The sequence below is a fragment of the Eptatretus burgeri genome, chromosome 14 (genome assembly GCF_056783735.1).
Source record: "Eptatretus burgeri isolate ZD-2024b chromosome 14, Ebu_testis_v1, whole genome shotgun sequence".
Lineage (NCBI taxonomy): Eukaryota > Metazoa > Chordata > Myxini > Myxiniformes > Myxinidae > Eptatretus > Eptatretus burgeri.
The window spans coordinates 59549680-59569679 of NC_140974.1; the positions used below are offsets into that span (position 1 = coordinate 59549680).

General features: G+C 43.2%; 3 protein-coding genes across 5 annotated transcripts in view; 1 reads left to right on the forward strand and 2 right to left on the reverse strand.

Annotated features, from left to right (window-relative positions):
• Positions 1-2607, reverse strand: part of CSNK2B (casein kinase 2 beta) — a 28691-nt gene extending 26084 nt beyond the window's left edge. Inside the window, exon 1 of one of the 2 annotated variants that reach the window (XM_085855088.1) lies at positions 2524-2607. The gene's annotated coding sequence lies outside the window, so the exon portion shown is untranslated. Of the gene's footprint in view, positions 1-1580; positions 1736-2523 lie in introns of those variants that run through there. The other variant, XM_085855087.1, reaches the window with a different exon arrangement.
• A 695-nt stretch (positions 2608-3302) lies between these two features.
• On the forward strand, positions 3303-10690 carry POLE3 (DNA polymerase epsilon 3, accessory subunit). The gene is made up of 5 exons (XM_085855090.1): positions 3303-3535; positions 3750-3883; positions 8384-8469; positions 9999-10117; positions 10305-10690. Exons 2-5 carry the CDS (start codon positions 3818-3820, stop codon positions 10484-10486), a joined length of 453 nt encoding a protein of 150 aa, XP_085711216.1. The 5' UTR covers positions 3303-3535; positions 3750-3817; the 3' UTR covers positions 10487-10690.
• Positions 10691-11508: 818 nt separating this feature from the next.
• Positions 11509-20000, reverse strand: part of C14H9orf78 (chromosome 14 C9orf78 homolog) — a 12121-nt gene continuing 3629 nt past the window's right edge. For both annotated transcript variants that reach the window (XM_085855085.1, XM_085855086.1), the window contains 7 exons: positions 17929-17980; positions 15097-15167; positions 14848-14934; positions 13491-13688; positions 12956-13092; positions 11907-11978; positions 11509-11728 (listed from right to left, as the gene is read on the reverse strand). In XM_085855085.1, the coding sequence (XP_085711211.1) occupies positions 11640-11728; positions 11907-11978; positions 12956-13092; positions 13491-13688; positions 14848-14934; positions 15097-15167; positions 17929-17980 (706 nt within the window). In that variant the 3' untranslated portion in view covers positions 11509-11639. The remainder of the gene's footprint in view (positions 11729-11906; positions 11979-12955; positions 13093-13490; positions 13689-14847; positions 14935-15096; positions 15168-17928; positions 17981-20000) is intronic.

The window sequence follows — 20000 nt, forward strand, 5'->3', positions numbered from 1 at the left end:
GAATCCAAAGCCTCTCTGCTGAAGTAGTCTCCAGGCAGAGAAAAACCCAAAGTGGACTACGTGGTTTGCCATTGCCTTTTTCAGCAGTAGTAGGAGTAACAAGTCTGACAGTATGTGGCACAGGTAGTACACTAACCTTTGAGCCAGCTAATCTGGGTTAGATTCCCAACGAGATTATAAACTGACTTGTGCTTCCCAAGCAATGCGTTGATGCTCTGTCCCTCGGATGGACGTTAAGCCAACTGTCTCGTCTGCCAGCACTAGTTGATGAACATTAAGGATCCCACGGTGTCTTTGTCGAAGAATAATCAAGTTTATTTGATACAAAAATTGAGATTCATGGAGGAGCTAGAACATGGAAGAAATCAAGACGGAAAGGAACAGTAGAAAGAGTTGGGGAGGGGGGGAGGGGGGACAACAAACAGCAGGGTTGAGCCGAGGTACAAAATAGAGGGAAAAATTGGACAAACAAGGGACGTGGGGAAGAATGAGGTGTATGGGAGGACGCATGGGGTGGACAATGTGGATTCAGCCACAAACTCTCAAGAAGGAAAAACTGGAAACTTGGAAGGAGGTGAACTTGGTGGTTGGGAGAGATATGGTTTAACGAGGGTAGAAAAGATCATGGTTTTGGATTGGGAGGACGATTTGAAATGTTGATGAACAGCTAGCAGTCGTGAAGACCTGGAGGGAAGAATAAGATTGAAGATGTGGAGGTTCGTTTCACGGGCAGAAAAAAAAAAGAGGAATCAGCGAGTGGAGGTGAGCGGTGATCCGGAAAATCAGTTATCTCCAGAAATCCGAACGAACTACAAATTCTTGTCCATATCACCGGCATTCGAACGGCAGGCTTAGTCAGCCGGCTCGTGAAAGACTAATGCCGAAAAACTTTCCAGAAGGTGGAAGTAATTGGGGCCGTCAGGTAGCAGTGTTCATCGTCAGGACAGCAAGACAGCCAAGGTACGAACACACAGTGGCCTACTCTTACGAAAGGCACCGTGGGATTGATTATTCCGCATCCATCAACGAATGCCACCAGGACGGAATATTGTAGCGGATACCCGACCGAAGGACGTACTCCATGATTCAAACAACCTGCCTGCGTGGCACAAGTATGATCGTTTATGGTTGGGTCGGGATTCGAACCCAAGCTCAGCAGCTCAATGGCGCTACCAATGAGCTGGCTGTCCTGCCAGACCACAGCAGGTAGTGCAACATGGTTAAATTCATTCACCATCATGCACAGCACCTTTCTCCCCAAACCCACAATGCACCGAGTTTATGTTTTACATTCCATCACTAATAATCGTCACACGTTCAAATGATCAAAATCAAATCCCCATTTAACAAAACAGCCGTTAATACTTAAAATAAGTAAACAAACAAGTCGACCTCGACTAGGCCGCAAACTCGTCCTCTCGCGACCGACGTCGTGCATCGAATCCGTTTTAAACGCCACTCGAATTGTCCGGTCTTGCGATTTACAAAGTCCGATTTAAACCATAAACCGAGTTTCAAAAGATTAGTAGGGAAAAATGACCCGTAAAGCTCAAAACAACAAGATTTATATGAACCTTCACCTCAGGCAAACCGGAGCGTTCTTATCCACCCGGCACTGTCCTTATATAATATTGTATTAAATATACTTATTGCTATTAACGCATTGCTCAGACTTATAATAAAGTAGAAAAAAAAAACCATTGAACTTGCGTCGAATAATATTTTTAATCAACTTGTAGGAAAAAAAAAAAGTGATTCCTTTGCTGGGCGGTGTGCTCATCTAACGTTTCTGATCGTCAACGTTTTTTTTATCATTAAAAAACTAGTGCGTGCCCGTACGTGTGTGGCCGTACAGACGTGGCCATACGTGCAAAAAAAAATTTTTTAAAGAAGAATTGTGACGTCAATACGTCGTGGCCATACGTGCAAAAAAAAGAAAAAAAAGAATTGTGACGTCAATACGTACGTACGTGCGTGCCCGTACGTGCAAAAAACTATAAAAATAAAAAATATAAAAAAGAAGAATTGTGACGTCAATTCGTGTGTAGGTAGTGCGTGCCCATACGTGCGTCGCCGTACGTGCAAAAAAAAAAAAAAGAATTGTGACTTCAATACGTACGTGCGTGCCCGTATGTGCAAAAATAAAAAAATAATTGTGACGTCAATCATGATGTCATAGCACCGTGTCCTGTCATTGGTTTGGTAAATAAATGGCCATAACTTGGGAACGACTTGTCCGATTAATATCAAACCTTGAAAAGGCACATCCACAGGGCCCCAGCAATATATCTGGTAAGTTTCATTGAGATCGGGCCAGTGGTTGTCGAGAAACAGCGGTCACACACAGACACACAGACACACAGACACACAGACACACAGACACACAGACACACAGACAGACACAGAGATTGCTGGAATTATAGATCGATAAAAAAATTTCCATTTGGGATTTCCTAAAAATTTACGCAACAAACATTTTAACTACGAAAACATATTATAGCTGAAGCTTTACCGGAAAGTTACCTGTTTCAAGAAAAATAACCATCGATGTCGATGCTTACTGGATTGGGTGCCGAGCGTTAATTGGTCGTGCGGTCGTGAAGCCACCGGAAGTGCGCCATATTACTTCTCCCACAACACAGAAAAATACCATTTGCGTCGCTCCCAATAATTGCTTCAGGGTGTATATTTCCGATGAAAATCCCACCTTTCCTACCTGATTTTTCTCCTTTCCCAATTCATTTTTTTTAATCCATTTCCGGGTTGAAAAAAAAAAGCATTTTTATAGTATTTAGGAAATGCCATCGTATTCTGCGTCCGATAGTAAAAACCGCGACCTTCGTGATCAAAGAAGAGGAATCACGTGACATCGGTAAGCGCCAGTCATCTTAGTTACGATTTACGAACAGTCCCGTTCATTCGTTTGGGAGAGCAAAGATGGCGGACAACTGGCTTCAAAAAATGTGCTTCCCCTCCTATCCAATGAGTATAGAGAGATCAGTGGAAAGAAGTATTTTCTCCTTTTTTCACATTTTAATCACGATTTAGAAAAGAAAAAAAAAACGCTTATTTTTTTTTTCTTCACGAATTGTTTATCGTTTTCCAAGTTTACTTCGTAGTTGTAATACGTGTTCGGTGCCGTGAGGTTTTCTTCACGTACAGTTTCACATTCAATGGGCAGACGCTTAGGCGGTGTATAAACCAACAACCTTATCCTAGTTTTATTTTATTTTATTTTTAAAAACAAAACGCGTATTGAGGTTGTTCGATTGTTCATGAACGATTCATAAAGCTTTTGTAACACTATTATGGATGATAAAGCAGGAACTGCATCCGTACCTTAATATGTACATTTTGAGGTGAATATGGAAAATAAATTTAAAGGTTTCCACACGAATGTAAATTTTAATAGACGAGTTAAAAAGTAGTTCTAGTCCTAATTGATTTTGTTATAATAAATCGCGAGTTGCTCGATTCGCGCCGGTGCGGATGAGCGGAGCATGAGATCGGAGCGAAGACCCGCACGGAGCCGTAGGTAAGGAAGGCCGCGTGAGGTGTTTTGCGATGCTTCGATCGGTTTAGAGTTGAGACGGAGTTTCTCTTGTTTCATCGAATCGATGAATGACACATTTGGAAAGTGTACAAGTAATGAAACGATCAATGTTCACCGATACGATGTATTCAGCACGAATGGTTGATGGTTTTACTCGAGCTTTGTCGCTCTATGTACCTTGTCTTTGTGAGCACAGTTTGTCTGTGTGCTGAGACGACCGCACTTGAACACGTCTAGCCCTCAACACCGAGGGCGAGAGAAGACATGGCGGAACGGCCGGAGGACCTGAATCTCCCGAACGCGGTCATCAGCCGCATCATCAAGGAGGCGGTATGAATATGATCCAACAACGTCTCTTCAAACGGTTGTGCTAATCACTTAACCGGGGTGGTAGGCATTTTTTGCTCCAAGGCTTTCACCAACCAACTATCCGGGTCGAACGTTCGACTGAAAGTGATTTGAATAGGATTTTGTGATTCGTTTAGGGAGCCGGTGATAGCTACTCTACTCTTCACGACAGCTTTCGTGGCACCTTGGGGGTCTTTAACATCCACTGACGACCGGTGCTGGCAAATGTGCCCTTAAAATTGAATGTGCACACATGTTGACGCCTTCCACGTGAAACACCAGGGTGGTCGTTTATGGTGAGGTCGGGATTCGAACCCAGGTGAATGTGCGTACTCTTGGACTATCCTGCCTTGCTTTATTAATCACTATTGGTCTTCCATTCACCCACAATCTGGTTTTAATATATCTAGTACGTGCCCATACGTGCGTGGCTGTACGTGCAAAAAAAACCTTTCAAACAACCACACAGGCCGTTCCTTCACTCTCGTAAACGATGACTGGATTGGGGCATTGTGTTGATCTATAAATGCGCATAAGAAATCGAGAAATTATTAGAATACAGTAAGTCATCACTATCTGGAAGTAGTGCGTGCCCGTACGAAATGTTCACATGCATTCCATGAATTATCGCTTGCATTGAAGAAACAACTGTTGTGATACTTACACACAGAGTTAATTAAAATCCAAATTAAAATCAAGTTTACCTCCCTGTCTTAGCTTGCCATGACATTCGTTGCCATTGACCATTGCCACTCCTACGCCACGGTAACTAAGGCGCCCTTTCCCCATCGACCACGCCTACGCAGCAACGTGTCTTGTCATTGGTAACTAAATGGCGCATCGGCCACGCCTACACAGCAACGTGTCCTTCATTGGTTTGGTAAATAAATGGCCATAACTGAGGAAGCACTTGTCCGATTAATATCAAACCTTGAAAAGGCACATCCTCAGGTCCCCAGCAATATACCTGGCAAGTTTCAATTAGATCGGACCAGTGGTTGTCGAGAAACAGCGGACACACACACACCTGGAATTATAGATAGATAGTGGACCAGTTGGTCCGATGGACCAAATTTTAATTTATCTTCACAGCCTTGTTACACACCTGTCTGCTGAACTGAAGTGGTACATTGAATAACTTACCTTTCACCAAGCGCAGATGTGCTTGGGCCAGCGTGGATATTGTTACGGCTGTGGAAATTCGCAAACCACCATTCAGGTCCCGTAAGTGAGGTATCTCTTAAGTACCTGTGTAGTTAGCCCAAACCCGTTGTTTAGAGGGATTTAATGAGATTCATTCAGGCTGCGACGCTTTGAGATAGCCATTTTTCTGTTCTATCTTTATTTTGAACCAACCACGCTCCAACCGTCAGACAACAACAACGCCAACAGCCACGACTTTTACCTTCACAACTCGCTCCCGCAAACATCGCATCACCGCCATTCCAAACGGCACCATGGCCATCGGCCACCGCCGGAAACCCTCCACCACCTTTACCTCCCTCCTTCTACGGCCATTCCCGCACCACCTGTGAGCACTGAGCGTCGGGCTGTCCTGGGCTCGTACAAGATACGCGCCGAGCCGCGAGTGCAAATAGCGGCCTTTCCGAGGAGAATTCGGATCAGGAATGCTACACCCCCACTTCTGATCCGTCCAATTAGGAAGCGTGGGGCGGCTTGGCCCCGCCTCCAGGCGAGTCTGTCTGGAATCGAGACATGCAAATTCAAGGATCAGGGGAGATTCACGCCCTTTTTCCTCCGTCCAATCGGCGAGCGTGGCTCCGCCCTCGAGGAGATCCTGATCCGGAAATTTGCAAATTGTTTTCTCCTGCCGGCCTATAAAACGGCGAGCGAGGGAGGCAAATGAGAAGAGTTGTTGCGCAGAGAGTTCGTTTTTGGTTGGAGTTGATGCGAGGCAGTCAAGTTGGGTTGGAGAGCGGAGTGGAGTCAGGAGGCGAAGGCGTCAAGGTGGTTTTCTGCAGTCGGCTGAGGAGAATTGGGGGAAGAGTCCAAGGAGCTCGGGTCCGAGGCAGGGAAGATGGCGGTCGGCGACGAGGTCGCGGTGGGATCGCTCGACGTGGGACCCAAGCCAGCCAACCATTCTCCTTCCCCCAGGGCATCAACAATCCCCCCCTTTCCCCCGTGCTGAGATAGTGCAAAAAGGGGGCCCCGTTCCCACCCCACTCCAAGCGGTGCCAACGAAACCCGCGAAGGAGCACGAAGTCGGGGCACCGCCGCGCAGCCACATTTGCGGCTCGTCACTAGGACGCGGGTAGGACCCCCCCCCCCCGGTCTCGCGGACCTGACCGCTCCTTCAGGTCCCGCGCACACATTGGCCTTCGGGCTCGTCTGCCACCTTGCCTATGAGGGTGGCTTCTTTCCTTTGCTTTTGAGTAAATGTGTGTCGGCGCCAGTCTGGTGAAGTAAAACTGTTTAAGTGTTGCCGTGTGTCGGTCTTAGTCGGTAGTATCTCTGCGTCATTGTTTCTTTTGTTGCATTTGATATATGTGCATTCTGTTTGGCTGTATATGTGTGCTCTCCGCATGCCGCGGAATAAATGTGCATTATGTTGAACTGTTTTCCCGTTTCGCTTCGTCTCTTCTTTAATTGAATCTCCATCTTGCTTCACATAAAGGGTTCATTCGTAGTGGGCTTAAAAACGCCCAATAATTAATCGGAACCGTCGAGGCCGATAATAACACCGCTCGGTTATCCCGATAGCACGGAACGGACCGGACCGCTTAAGCGGTTCGTGTCCGGAGTCGGCCTGCGGCGAGGTACGATCGCCCGGTCTACCATCCACGTGGGTACTTAGGTAGGTCGAGTTTGGCGAACAACCCTATCCTACGCGGGTGGCCGATTGGCACGATTGTGGTGAGGTCGAAAGGCCCACCCGTGACTGGCTGCGGGCAATAGTTCCCGGAGGGTCACGACAGAATTGTCTGTCCGGTGGGCGACGTGCCGTGATTCTAGTCACGTGGCCGTTCGCACGCCAGCGGGCGCGAATTCGCGACAATATTATATGTTCGTTATTATTGTTGCCGTATGATATTATTATTATAGTTGTCATATGATACTATTATTATTAGTATTAATTGATAAATTGTTGCGGTCTCGGGGCTCGAGCCTACTACGAGGGGGAAATCCCCGGTTTCTCTCAAACTCACCCGGACATGAGGCCAACAGGAGTGAACAACTTCACCCCACAGTGGGTTGTGACGCAACTACGAACGCTAATCAAGTGACCACGAGTCCCAGTATCCGTCTGTCTAACAACCTGTTAACTGGGAGTCGCGTGATCACCCGACCAGGGAACGCACCCTCGGCAAAGAAGAAGCATGCATTGAATCATGCACATCTTGCATTAATTAAATATTGTTATGAATCTGGCAGCCATTTTCACACAACAGCCAGAGTCCACCCGTTGCCTAGCAACCACCCGTTGCTATGCAGCGGCGGAAAAACCGCGTACAGTATTTTCAATACTTGTCCTTCAGTTTTGAATGTAGAGAAACGAGACTTTGGAATTAAACATTGAGATATTCAGAAAATTTTACTCGAGCTGATTTGATTGAAGTTTTATTTTTCAAATGGTAGTCCTTCAAAAATCGGGTGTCTATTTACCGTCATTTTTTATGAGGGGCTGAGGAAAGTGGGCGGAGCTTAGGGAAAGTGGACGTGGTTGATGAAAAATGGGAGTGGTGTAGGAAAGTGGGAGTAGCTTATGAAAAATATTGTGTGGCTCAGGAGGTGTGGTCAAACAAGAGCATTGAGAGAAGTTTATCGGTGTGTGTGTGTGTGTGTGTGTGTGTGTGTGTGTGTGTGTGTGTGTGTGTGTGTGTGTGTGTGTGTGTGTGTGTGTGTGTGTGTGTGTGTGTGTGTGTGTGTGTGTGTGTGTGTGTGTGTGTGTGTGTGTGTGTGTGTGTGTGTGTGTGTGTGTGTGTGTGCCATCTCAAATTCAGCCACTGATGGCTGTGGCAGCCATTTTCCACTGCCATCAAAAATTTTGAGATGGTCCAATATCCAAATCTGTTCATAATACGAGAGGCTACTAGTGTGGCAAATTTGGTGCTTTCCTCACAAAATGCACAATTGTTATGCTAAGTTGCCCCACTATTGGCAATGAATCTTCGTCGGTGGATCGGTCAGAATGAAAAACATCGTATCCAGCGCTTCGATCCTAGTGAATCCCTCGTCGCCTACCGGCTTGTTACTGTTATTGATTTGTAATTCCAAAAAATAAACTGAAGTGTGAGTTTGGTTTTCCTTTTTTAATCTGAGTTCTTTTAGATATGTATCATCATGTTGCTGATCAAATACAAAAGCCCATCATTAATTACTAGTAAATCATCAATTAATCTAAAGATGTTTCCACACCTTCGTGCAGTTGTTGGTTTCTTCCTGCACATGTTCTGGACACATTCGCACATGCAGATGCACACACACTTGGAGTAGATTCAAATGTTATTTCTCTCTTTGCAGTTGCCAGAAGGAGTGAATGTTTCGAAGGAGGCTCGCAGCGCCATTGCCAGATCAGCAAGTGTTTTTGTTCTTTACGCTACATCATGGTAATCTTCTTTTTCTTCTCTTCCCTTTATAAGGAATGAGGTCCAGTGGTACCAATCTTCTGCCCTGCCTTGACCATGATACTCCTCCACTCTTCTCTGTCCTCAGCCAACACACTCCAACCACCCACACCTTATTGATGTCCCCCCTCACACAACCTTTCAATCGCAACCGTGGTCTACCTCTTTTCCTCCTTCCTGGCTCCCTCAACCTATCCACTTTTTGCTATCCTCTCTTCCCCCATCAGCACCACTGACCAGCCCTCTTACTAATCTCACCATCAAGTTTTCTTGCACACCTATCTCCTCCTTCAGTTCATCCATCCTCCTCCGATCCACCCTCTTTGCTCTCTGTCGGTCTCGTAGACCTGCAGCCACTGTTGTTGATTCTCTGTCAGTGCCACTTTCAGCAGACCGTAAAGGTAGGCCGGCATTACACAAGACACCAGAACTTTCCCTTTCCATTTCTTTGATAATTGTTTGCCTGCCATCAATCTTTCCTCTCTCCTCCACACCCACCTGTATCCTCCTCCATACATCTGACTCTGACCTACCATCCCCAGTCAGTTTCCCCCAGATACTCACACATATCTGTGTCTGATGTCCTTTCCCTCTAACCTGATATTCATTTATTTTCTCTGCTGCCCGATCCACACCACATCACCTCAGTTTTCTCCATACTCTTCTTCAGCCCATGCCTCTCAAAAGCCTCCTTCAATACCCCCAGTACTTCCTGCATCTCCCGCATACTCTCAACCACAAAAGCCAGATCGTCTGCAGACATCCTTCCCAGAATACCTTTCATTTTTACCCTCCTGCTTACCAGCTCAATCACCATGATAAACAAGGGTGGGCTGAGAGAGCTTTCTTTCCTCAAATGAATGTTTATGCTGAACTCTTCAGAACAACCAAAACTCTTCCCTTGTACATCCCTTCCACCAATGTAACTTCTGCTTTCGGCACTCCCATCCATCAGTCACTATCACCATCTCTCTCAGAACAGTCATCGGCCACCTGATCCACAAATGCCAATGACATTTCACCTTGCACCGCCTCTCTCCCAGCTGTTTCAGGATGAACGTCCCAGTCATCCCCTACTTTCGAAATCCCTGTTGCTTCCGAGCAATCACTTCCAAGAAAAAAATATCCCCTTATTTCATGCATTGAATGGACAATTGGGGCTGATAAAACAGAATTGCAGTTTGAAAATTCTGATAGTGGGGTGAGGCATAGTTTTCACTGAGGAACTGGGGAGGGGAAGAAGGGAAGGGTACCATTTGGCCAAGCATACCAGTTAAAAAGCTAACTATAAAATATGACCTGAGTTGGTGGTGGATATACATTCACACAGGTATCAGGCAGGCATCGGGCCTGCTTCCTCACCCACATACAAATTGTTACTGTCCAATAGTGAGGGAGAAATCTCACCGTTTAGATGGATGGCGTTAGTAGCTTTTGTTCTTTAGACATGGATCAGCTGCAGTGGAAACAGAGCGTTCCCCGAAATGTAATCGATTATCCCTCCCTGGCAGTGCTAACAGTTTTGCAGTTCAAGCGAAGCGCAAGACGTTGGCAGCTGGTGATGTTCTCGCTGCCCTCGAGGAGATGGAGTTTGAGCAGTTTGTTCAGTCTCTGCGAGACAGCCTGGAGGGTGAGAACTAACAAGATAACATTGGGGGGGGGGGGGTGTCGTTTCACTAATACAGGGGTTTAATCAATTCGTAATGGTGAGATTATCGATATATGAAAGTGGAGATAAATCTATCAGATTTGCATGTTTTAAGTAGTGTCGGTATCAAGCTAGTTGGGGTGATTGATAGACAATGCATTGTGAACAGTGTACAAGAAAGAGATCAAAGGCAAAAAAGAGGCCTCGGAGCAACGTAAAAGGAACCGAGTGGAGGTGACTGTGGAACAGCAAGCGGATGGTCAGAGTGTGGATGCAGAGACTGGTGTCATGGTGGACGAAGGTGAGGAAGCTGAATATGGAGGAGGGGTGGTCATGGAAATGGAGAACTGAGCTTGGGAAGTCGCTGTCTGAAGACACTTGTCGTTAAATGGGGCTCTGTTCAGGCGCTCCGAGTCCTGACACTTGACAGTTTGGAATAACAGCCTTCATACGAGCATTTTGTTCACAAAGTAAGAAAATGTCTGCTCTGCTTTCTTGAAGCAGATCAAATGTTTAAATTTTGTACAATTTCTCAATAAATTTTTTTTTCCAGTTTTTGAAGTGTGGAGAAGTTGACTTTCGGTTCGTTTTGGGAGCACGGAACCCTCGTAGACCGAAAAAGATCAGACATGTTAAACATGCATTACTGCTTCCAAATTGGTTGTTCGTGGAGCTACACATACACAAATATATATCATATAAAATTGTCATAACACCCCATGTATTATATGATTTGTAAACTGAAATGATTTTCCTTGTGGGACATTCAGACAATCATGTACAATTTCTTTTTCCTCTGCTTTTTAGAGAAAACCTTCAGTCCCACTTTTCTTCATGAAAACTTTGAATTGTGTCATGGATACAAGACGCAATTTTTCTCCTTCCAATAGTTACCATTTGCAAATTGAAATGGAGTATTTCATACACTCATGCTGTATCACAAACGAAATACTAGAACGACACTTGTTAGAGCGGATGCCTCCTCCAGGCTGAACAGTTTACATTTTTGTATCCCAGAAAGGCCAGATCTAGATCCGCACTTGAATGAAAATCTTAGCGGCTCGTCACCTACCCAACTCCAACTCATCCACCAAGGTTTGTCATAATCCGTCCACAACTTTGAGATATCATGCGATATATCATTTTGGCCCTTTGTCAATTGGTGAAAAATCACGAAGAATTTTCATCTCCAGATCTTCACCAAAATCAATCAATTCGTCCTTTTCACACACCCAACCTATCGAGCAAGTTTGATCCAAAACTTTGAGATATCCTACTCACAGACAGACAAACAGAGGTGAAAACAAGCTCCATCCACCTTTGCTGGCAGTGGAAATAAAGAGATTTTATAGAAACAAAATACTGGAGGAGTGAACAATATAGAGTCGAGCTTTATTCAAATCTTAGAATTGACAAGCAACTTTAAGGATGGGGCATGAACATGTATTTACAGAGAGAGATATAAAGAGATAAGAGCCAAACGATGAAGGATTGGGACTCCAGTTCAATATCGTCGGTTCATCTTCCGGAATCGTTCATAATGGAAATCATCGCTGGCCTTGTCTGCGTGAGGGCGCCTGCGTCCAGGAGAATCTGCAAAAGATCAAGGGAATATTGAATTTTTTTTTTCTCCATCCTCAGACTATTTGTTTTATCGGTTATAACCGCAAACCGTCGCAGTATACTTTTCCGTCGGGAACTGTTCAATCAACCAGGAATGTAGAAATGATGAAAACAGGAAGGATTACACTGCACTCCGAATGATACTCACTTGCTGGCTTCGGCCTGCTGTCCTCACGATGGTATCCACGCCGCGAGTTGTGTCCCAGTTGCTCGTGGGAAACTACTCAAAAAATACACGATTGAAGTCATAATTCTGGTTATCACATTTTCCTGACCAATGCACAAAATTGAGTGAAGTTTAACTGATAATGGAAGTTGCAGATTGCAGAGATTTATGTCAACAAAAGAAATGGCTTGCAGAGGGGAAAAAATGCAATAAATAAAAAAACAGGTTAATATAACTGAATCATAACATAAAAGTACAGGTGAATAATATCAAATTATAAAATTTAAATAATATTATTGTATAAATGACTTCTCGGGGTTAAGATTGTATAACTTAGAAGCAGTTATTCCCTTAATGCATGTCTTCGCATCAGAGTGAAGTAATTTAATTGTAATAAAGCATTATGCCTCTTTGTACAGAAAGTTGTCGTCTTCCCTCCCTCATGGTTGTGTTAAAAACGGCTTCTCCCTTCAACACTCTTCATGTTCGTTCCTTTGTAATCTGTCTTGTGTGCCTTTATGAGAGAATCTGGCCTTGCAACGCTGAGAAGGTGCAAGTTTTTGTGTGAACCAATCGAAAAGGCTAAGGGGTGGGATTTTGCTGTGAGTTACGGTCAAACTGCCAATTGGTGCAGGGCAGACAGTGCAGGGTGGGGCGACGTCATGAGGCGGGGTGTCCTGGGTGCCAATAAAGGGTCGTGTCTGCACTGTTGCACACGGGAGTGCCCAATTCGAGTTCCTGGTTTGTGTTGCCGGTCCAGTTTCCAGAACCCAGCCCCAGTTGCATTCACAGTGATTCATTTCCCTGTCAGAGTGATCCATTTAGCCTGGTGGGAGGAGGATTCTGGCGTGTCACATGATCGACTTCAGTCAAGCCAAATTGAGCGAAGCAAATGTGCGATTACATCCTTAATCCGGCTCGGTGCATCTGGGCCGATTGCTCGACATGACTGCAATAACAATATAACTGAAACGATAAATTAATTTCAGGGTTAAAAATAAATGATAGGGGATGAGAGAAGGAAGTCGTACATCGGTTGTGCTGCACGTAGTTGACCGCCATGTTGCTTGGTACGAAGGACGTGCTTCGCTCCTGTTTACGGCGTCTTTGCTCCATCAACAACTGTTGCTTCGCCTCTTCAGTCACCTCAATGTTTTGGATCTTCGAGCTGGCACACAATAATGCAATTAGGATTCCAATAAAACTATCAAAGGTGTCCTCTATATGATCTACCCATGCATCTTGAACCTGTTAAAGATCCCGAGATGTTTTATGGAGGCAGAGTCGCACAAACTGACAAAGGTGTAAACATTAATCATATGGAGAACACGACCTTAGTAGGCAGGTGAACTTTTACATACATTATAAATACAATGACATGGGCAAACAAAAGGTGATACATGAACTCGGCATCCCAAAATCGTAAACTGGGGTTCCAGATGGAAATGCTAATAAACCAACCTACCAACCCAAGATGAACCTTAATGCACGGAATCAAAGCTCAAGCTGTAGATGATGCCGACATTGATGCAGGATCGGTAAGGGAACTATTCAAAATGGACTTACTCGATGCCGAGATCCACCTCCGGAATCCCACTGAGCATCTGATTGGAAAGCATTTCCTCCGTGCGACGAGCGGAAGCGACCCGAAGGTTCTCCGGAAGCTCGTAGAGGAGATCCTCTGCACTGCGCAGCTTTGATGACTGTTCCACACTTTGTGACTGGCCCTTTCGCCGCTTCAACTCCGTCTCGATGTACTTCATCCTGCGTGTACACGTGTGCTAATCACAGCGAGTTGTATAATCGGCGTTTACAGATGGAAAAGGCCTTTGTCAGTTGAAGCTTCACAATCTTTGTTCCAGGCTTTCTTTACATTCCCTTTCCTGCCATTCCAGTGCACCACCATCTGCGTATCCATCAAGATACTCGATAATTTGCAGTTAACTTGCAACTACTTAGCAAACTGGGTAGTTTCCGGTAGTAGGATATCAACCTGCAAGTCTGAAAACAACACCGTCATGGCTTTTAAACATATCCATTCTGAGGGCTTTGGCCTCCAGGCCAGATAATCGACAATTTATTGTCTGCAAGATAAAAAGGCTCAATTTTTACATAAATCCTCAATCTTCAAACATGGAGAAAAAAAAAAAGTTTCATCCTCAGAGTTCAACTAGAGGGGGAGCACTCGGGAGAGTGCAAAACCTCCGCCGCCAATACTGCTGGGTCACTCAAGTGAACCTTATATCTTATTCATTAAATATGATGTCAACAGTGCTGACAGAGTTATAGTTCTTTTCTCCATTTTTTTTTGGGGGGGGGGGGGGGTTGGAAATCACTTAAAAAATGTAGAAATGCAAAAAAAAGAAATCAAAATTTTGTTGAAAAAATAGTTGCAAAAATTTTTTTTATCTCTAAATTTTTTTTTTGGGGGGGGGGAGGTTGGAAATCACATAAAATATGTAGAAATGCAAAAGAAAAATTTTTTTCTCTAAATTTTTTTGAGGGGGGCGTTGGAAATTACTTAAAACATGTGGAAATGCAAAAAAAAAAAAATTCTCAAACAATTTTTTTGGGGGGAGGGGGGTTGGAAATCACTTAAAACATGCAGAAATGCAAAAGAAAAAAAAATTTTCTCTAACAATTTTTTTTTTTGGGGGGGGGACCAAGTCCAAAATTTAATGGCATGATCCTTGGACCATACCAAACCCCCCACCAAGTTTCGTCGAAATCCGTCAAGGAGTTTTTCCGTAATACTGTTCACAAACAAACAAACAAACAAACAGAAAGGGGTGAAAACAGTAACCTCCATCCATCTTCGAAGATGGCGGAGGTTAATAATTTTCACCAACATTATCAAGGCGATTTGATATACACTAAACGATACTAATTAGATGTATTACTTAGTTTTTCGGAATGTACTCACATGTCTGCATCCTCGTCTCTTCGGTTCGTCTCGGCTGAGAACGATGTCCCCAGACTCGTTATGTCTTTCTCGTTCTCCTCGCCTGTCCTGCACCCAATCAATAAGGAGCGGAGGATGTCTTGCACATGGAATTATGATCTTTCTCAATGCGTGCATTGTTGTTAGAATGGTATTTAAACTGCAAGGAACTTGTAACCTCAACAAATGAATACAAGTGACCATGAGAGGATTATGATTTACAGAACCCACCGGTCACGATTTCGATCCCTGATTCGCTTCATGTCCACTATGCCTCCCGTTTTCAATTTGAACGGGTCACTCTGCAAGTGGGATGAAGGAAAGTGGAGGAGGTTCGGGGGGCAGGGAGGGGAGGGTGGAATGTGTTTTGAAAGTTAAAAGGTAACTATCACAAAAAAATCCAAAAAGAACCCAGATTCAAAGAATTAAATAATTCTAGTTGCCAGACCATGCGTCCGTTGAGGTTAAAATTTAAAACATACATTCCCCATGTCTGCTAGATCATAATTGTGAAGTTTCACATCCATCGATGAAGTGGTTAAGGAGAATTTTTTTTTTAAAGATTTTCGTTCAATCCAACAAGGCTGCCAGACCATGTGACGTTAATTATTCGTGAACACCCTGGTATACCCAAGACTTGGGGGGAACATGTGTGAAGTTTCCCCTCGATCTGTCAAGCAGTTCTGGAGAAGTTGATGTTGTTGTTCTCTTCCCTTTACAAGGGGTGAGGTCTGATGGCACCACACTTCTTCCCTGCCTTGACCACTATATTCCAACCTTGCTACTTCAATTTTTCTTCTTTTTTTCCCCCCTTTTCTCTTTGCCACGTGTGACTTTCTTTATGCCACTAACCAAGATGAGCAAAACCTGAAAAAAAAAATTAAGAAAGGTAAATTTAATTACACAATTCTATTTTGTGCCCTCTTAACTTGGTACTGAGGTGGTTTTAGAGAAAAGTCCCACATGGCAAAGAGAAAATGGTGTCCATGACAACAATTTCACCCCATTTTAGTCAAATGGGATGTTTTGTGATTTTATTATTGCCAAACTTCAGGAATTTTTCAAGATATCAGAATGAAACTGACACAGCTTATGTGTACACATGTGCAGTATACGTGTATATAATCTGGACAAAATGAGTCGAAGGTCAAGGTCATTGCCATCCAAAACATGTAAAATACCTATTAGGCAGCATTTAGAAAATGTATCAACCAAATTTGTGATGCACAACATTCCATCATGTAAAACACTTGATAAGTCAAATTTTCCAAATTACTAAATTGCTGTTTCCATGGAAACTGCACAACGTCTTTCCTGCGACTTGCGAAAATTGAAGATTTTTTTCAAGTTTTTGGTTGGTTGCGTGTGTTCTTCTGTCTGTGTGTTTGTTTGTATGTCAATCGCCTACAGGTCACAATTTTAAACCGATCTTCACGGAACGTCAGCAAATGGTAGAATTGGGTCATAAGCAAGAAGCCCATAGATTTTGAGGTCAAAAGGTCAACATTGGCCAAAGGTCAACAACTTAGGTGGTATTTCTAAAATACTCAATTTTCATCCGATTGACTTGAAATTTGAAGAGGATTTGCATGTCAGGTCATTGAATTCAACACAAAATTATTTTTGAGGCCGAAGGTCAACATAGGCCTAATTTCTGAAATCGTCAATTTTTATCTCATCAACTAGAAATTTTAACAGGATTTGCATGTTTCGCAGGTATTGTGCTTTGTACGACGTTTGTTTGTTTGTTTGTTTGTTTGTCTGTTTGTGAGCAAAATATGTCAAAAAAATTATGGATTCAGCCAAAATTTGGTGGACAAGTTTGGTGTGTGACAGGGACAAATTCATTAGATTTTGGTGTAGATCCGGATCTCAGAATTTTAAAAGTGATTCTTCAGCATCGAGAGATAGCATGCTATATATCGTTTGTTGCCCTATCTCAAAAAGTTGTGGACGGACTCAGACAAAACTTGGTGGACAGCTTGGGTGTGTGACAAGGTCAAATTCATTCGATTTTGGTGAAGATTCGAAACTGGATACTTGAATTCTTTTTCAGTGATTCTTCACCATTGAGAGACAAGGCCACAAATGATGTATAGGATGATACCGTTTTTCAAAAGGTGCAGATGGATAATGACAAAACCTGGTGGATGAGTTGGGTGAAGATCCTAATCTGGATCCGGATACGAGAATTATTTAATTTTTAAAGTGATTCTTCACCATTGAGAGATAAGACCAAAAACGATACGTAGCATGATATTTCAAAAACTTGTAAATGGATGATTACAAAACTTGGTGGATGAGTTGGTTCAGTGACAAGAACAAGCCGATTACATTTTGGTTCAGGTCTGGATGAAGATCCGGCCTATCAGTGGGATACAAAACGTAAACTGTTCAGCCTGGCCGAGGTATGTGCTCTACCGATTGGTGTTCTGCTATTTTTAATGAATGTTATTGCAATTTATAGAGGCAGTAGGATTTTCATGACTTTTCTCGAGTTATGATCATCAAAATTTTGTGTGCAGCCTGTGACTGCTGGCTTATAGCATGGCTGTAAGTATGGTCGTGCCACTGATGCACTGGCCCCCTGCTCGTTAGGGTCCCAGGAATTCATAATTTGTTCCCTGATGCCTGCGAATACTCACCTACTTTTCGTGAAGGACACCATAGAATCTTGAACATACACCGACTCATACTGACAAACGGGACACACAGTTTAATGTCCATCCGAGGGATGGCACACACATGGATGAATCACCCTGCCTGTGAAACACCAGGATGACGGTTTTTAACAGGGTAGGGATTCGAACCCAGGCAATACAGCTTTGAGGCGAGTGTGTGTACCTCTAGACTAGGTCATCCTACTCAAGTTATGGTGACTGATAATTATTGCCCAGGACGTTTCCTCAATTTTTAGCTTCAAATTAACGGGGAAACAATTTTTGATCAACACAATGATTTTTAGGAACGCAACTCCTTTGAAAATAGAGGAATGGGTATAGCAATGCACCACAAGCCAAAAATCACTGTAAAAATCAAAATAACCAATAAAAACAAACTCACCAACACCTCTTCCTCTGATGTCAATTTTTTCCCGAGTGCAAGTGCAGCAACACTAGAAAACAACGACACGATGCCAGCAATGAAACACCATTGGAGTAGTTTCCCCACAAATGGATGACTTGGGTTATAGTTTGCAAGTCATCATTCGTTTGTTTTTTGTTTTTTATCTCGTTTCAGTTTCTATGGTTTAAAAAACAAACAAACAAGCAGTCATAGATTGGTACTTACAAAATCGTCAACTTGACCTCTGACCTTGTCTAATAAAAGCTGTCTCTAGAGAAGGTAGCGACGCAAACCAGAAGTTTCTACGATGATTCTGCACCAAACCATCAAAAATCGAATGTTTGACGTCACTGTGACCTTGACCTTTGACCGATTTTGACCAAAATCTAATCAGCACTAGCCATCACCCTCCTGAATCACGTGGTGTAATTTGACATTGGTAGCTTCTTCCGTTCTCGAGTTATCGTGCCTACAAACAAACAAACACACACACACACACACACACACACACAAACAAACACACAAACAGATGACGGAAGTCATCAATATACTTACGAAATCTTTAGATTTCACAAGTAACAAACTTTCCACCAGTCTGTTGCAAAAATGAGTTATTAGTGACCGAGCCTTAAATCCCAAAATAGAAGTGTAGAAAAGTTTTTGATGGACAAATCGGCATCAGTCCCAATGCCAAGAAAGCATTCGTTGAACAATGACTCCTTCGTGGAAATGGAAAGTTTAAAAGAAGTTTCATGCATCCCCTTATCCAGGTAATAGGCACCCACAACCATCGTTGACCATGTTGTGGAATGTCGGCCGAGGCCCTCGTGCGAATGAGATGAAAAAGGACTCCACTGAAAGCTCCGGTCAACACAAAGTTCAGGATAATATTTTCGTGCTCATTATCTTGTATTGTCCATTGTGACACACCAATGAAACACCGCATATGATAGAGATTATCCTCATTTTCTCAACCTTGATCTGAGAAAAGCTTTAAAATAAATAGGACCCAAGCTAGTGTTCCTCACTGGTAAATGGTTTCCAAAGAATTCCAGTAAAATTGCAAGAAATCAATTTGTAATTCTGGCCTATTCCTGGTTTGGTTTTGTTTTCTCTGTTCAGGCTCGGAAAATTTGGCCTCAGAACCATCTCTAGTGGCAAGTGTAGATATGTTACGTGATTGTGCAGTGTGCTTTGTGCATTCCTTACCAACATGAAGGAAGGACTCAACTTTTTTGGCCTTCAAAGCCATCGCACAACCAAGTTGAGGAAATAAGATATGTGTGCCATGGCAAGCTAGCTTCGTACAAAGTTACATGATGATTGGATGGAAAATGTGCCCAGCTTAACGTCCTTTCGAGAGACGGCACACACACTGATGAATCACCCTGCCCGTGAAACACCAGGCTGACAGTTTATAGATGGGTCGAGATTCAAAACCAGGGGAGTGTGTGTGCACCTCTACACTATTCTGCCAGCCTGGACCGTTTGTAAAAGTTAAAAAAAATAAAATAAATAAACCACCAACCTTCCACATTCATCATTTTGCCCCACGATAAAATGACAATAGAGGAATTTTTTTTTTAATTTTGGACTCCTTTGAAAACTAGAAGAGCACTCGATGGAGCACATACCTCCGCCACGTAACGCCTGATCCACGAGAACGTATCGGGCCCAAAACATTTTTGAAATATCATGCTATATATATATATATATATATATATATATATATATATATATATATATATATATATATATATATATATATATATATATATATATATATATATATCGTTTTTGGACCTTTCTCTCAATGGTGAAGAATCACTTTTGAAATTAAACAATTCTCATATCCAGATCCGGATTTGAATCTTCACCAAGATCGAAACAGTTCGTCTTTGTCACACACCCAACCTGTCCACAAAAGTTCATCCTGATCCCGTCCACAACTTTTTGAGATATCCTGCACACAGACAAACAAACAAACAGAAATGGGTGAAAACATAACCTCCTTCACTTCCGGTGGCAGAGGGAATAACAGATGGGATTAAAACATCTAATTTAAAAGG

What these genes read in the sequence shown, in the direction of transcription:
- POLE3 (XM_085855090.1), top strand. Translation starts at nt 3,818, where the DNA reads ATGGCGGAACGGCCGGAGGACCTGAATCTCCCGAACGCGGTCATCAGC. An exon ending in GCCGCATCATCAAGGAGGCG is followed by an intron (nt 3,884 to 8,383) that starts GTATGAATATGA and finishes CTCTCTTTGCAG; the next exon opens with TTGCCAGAAGGAGTGAATGT. An exon ending in TCTGCGAGACAGCCTGGAGG is followed by an intron (nt 10,118 to 10,304) that starts GTGAGAACTAAC and finishes CATTGTGAACAG; the next exon opens with TGTACAAGAAAGAGATCAAA.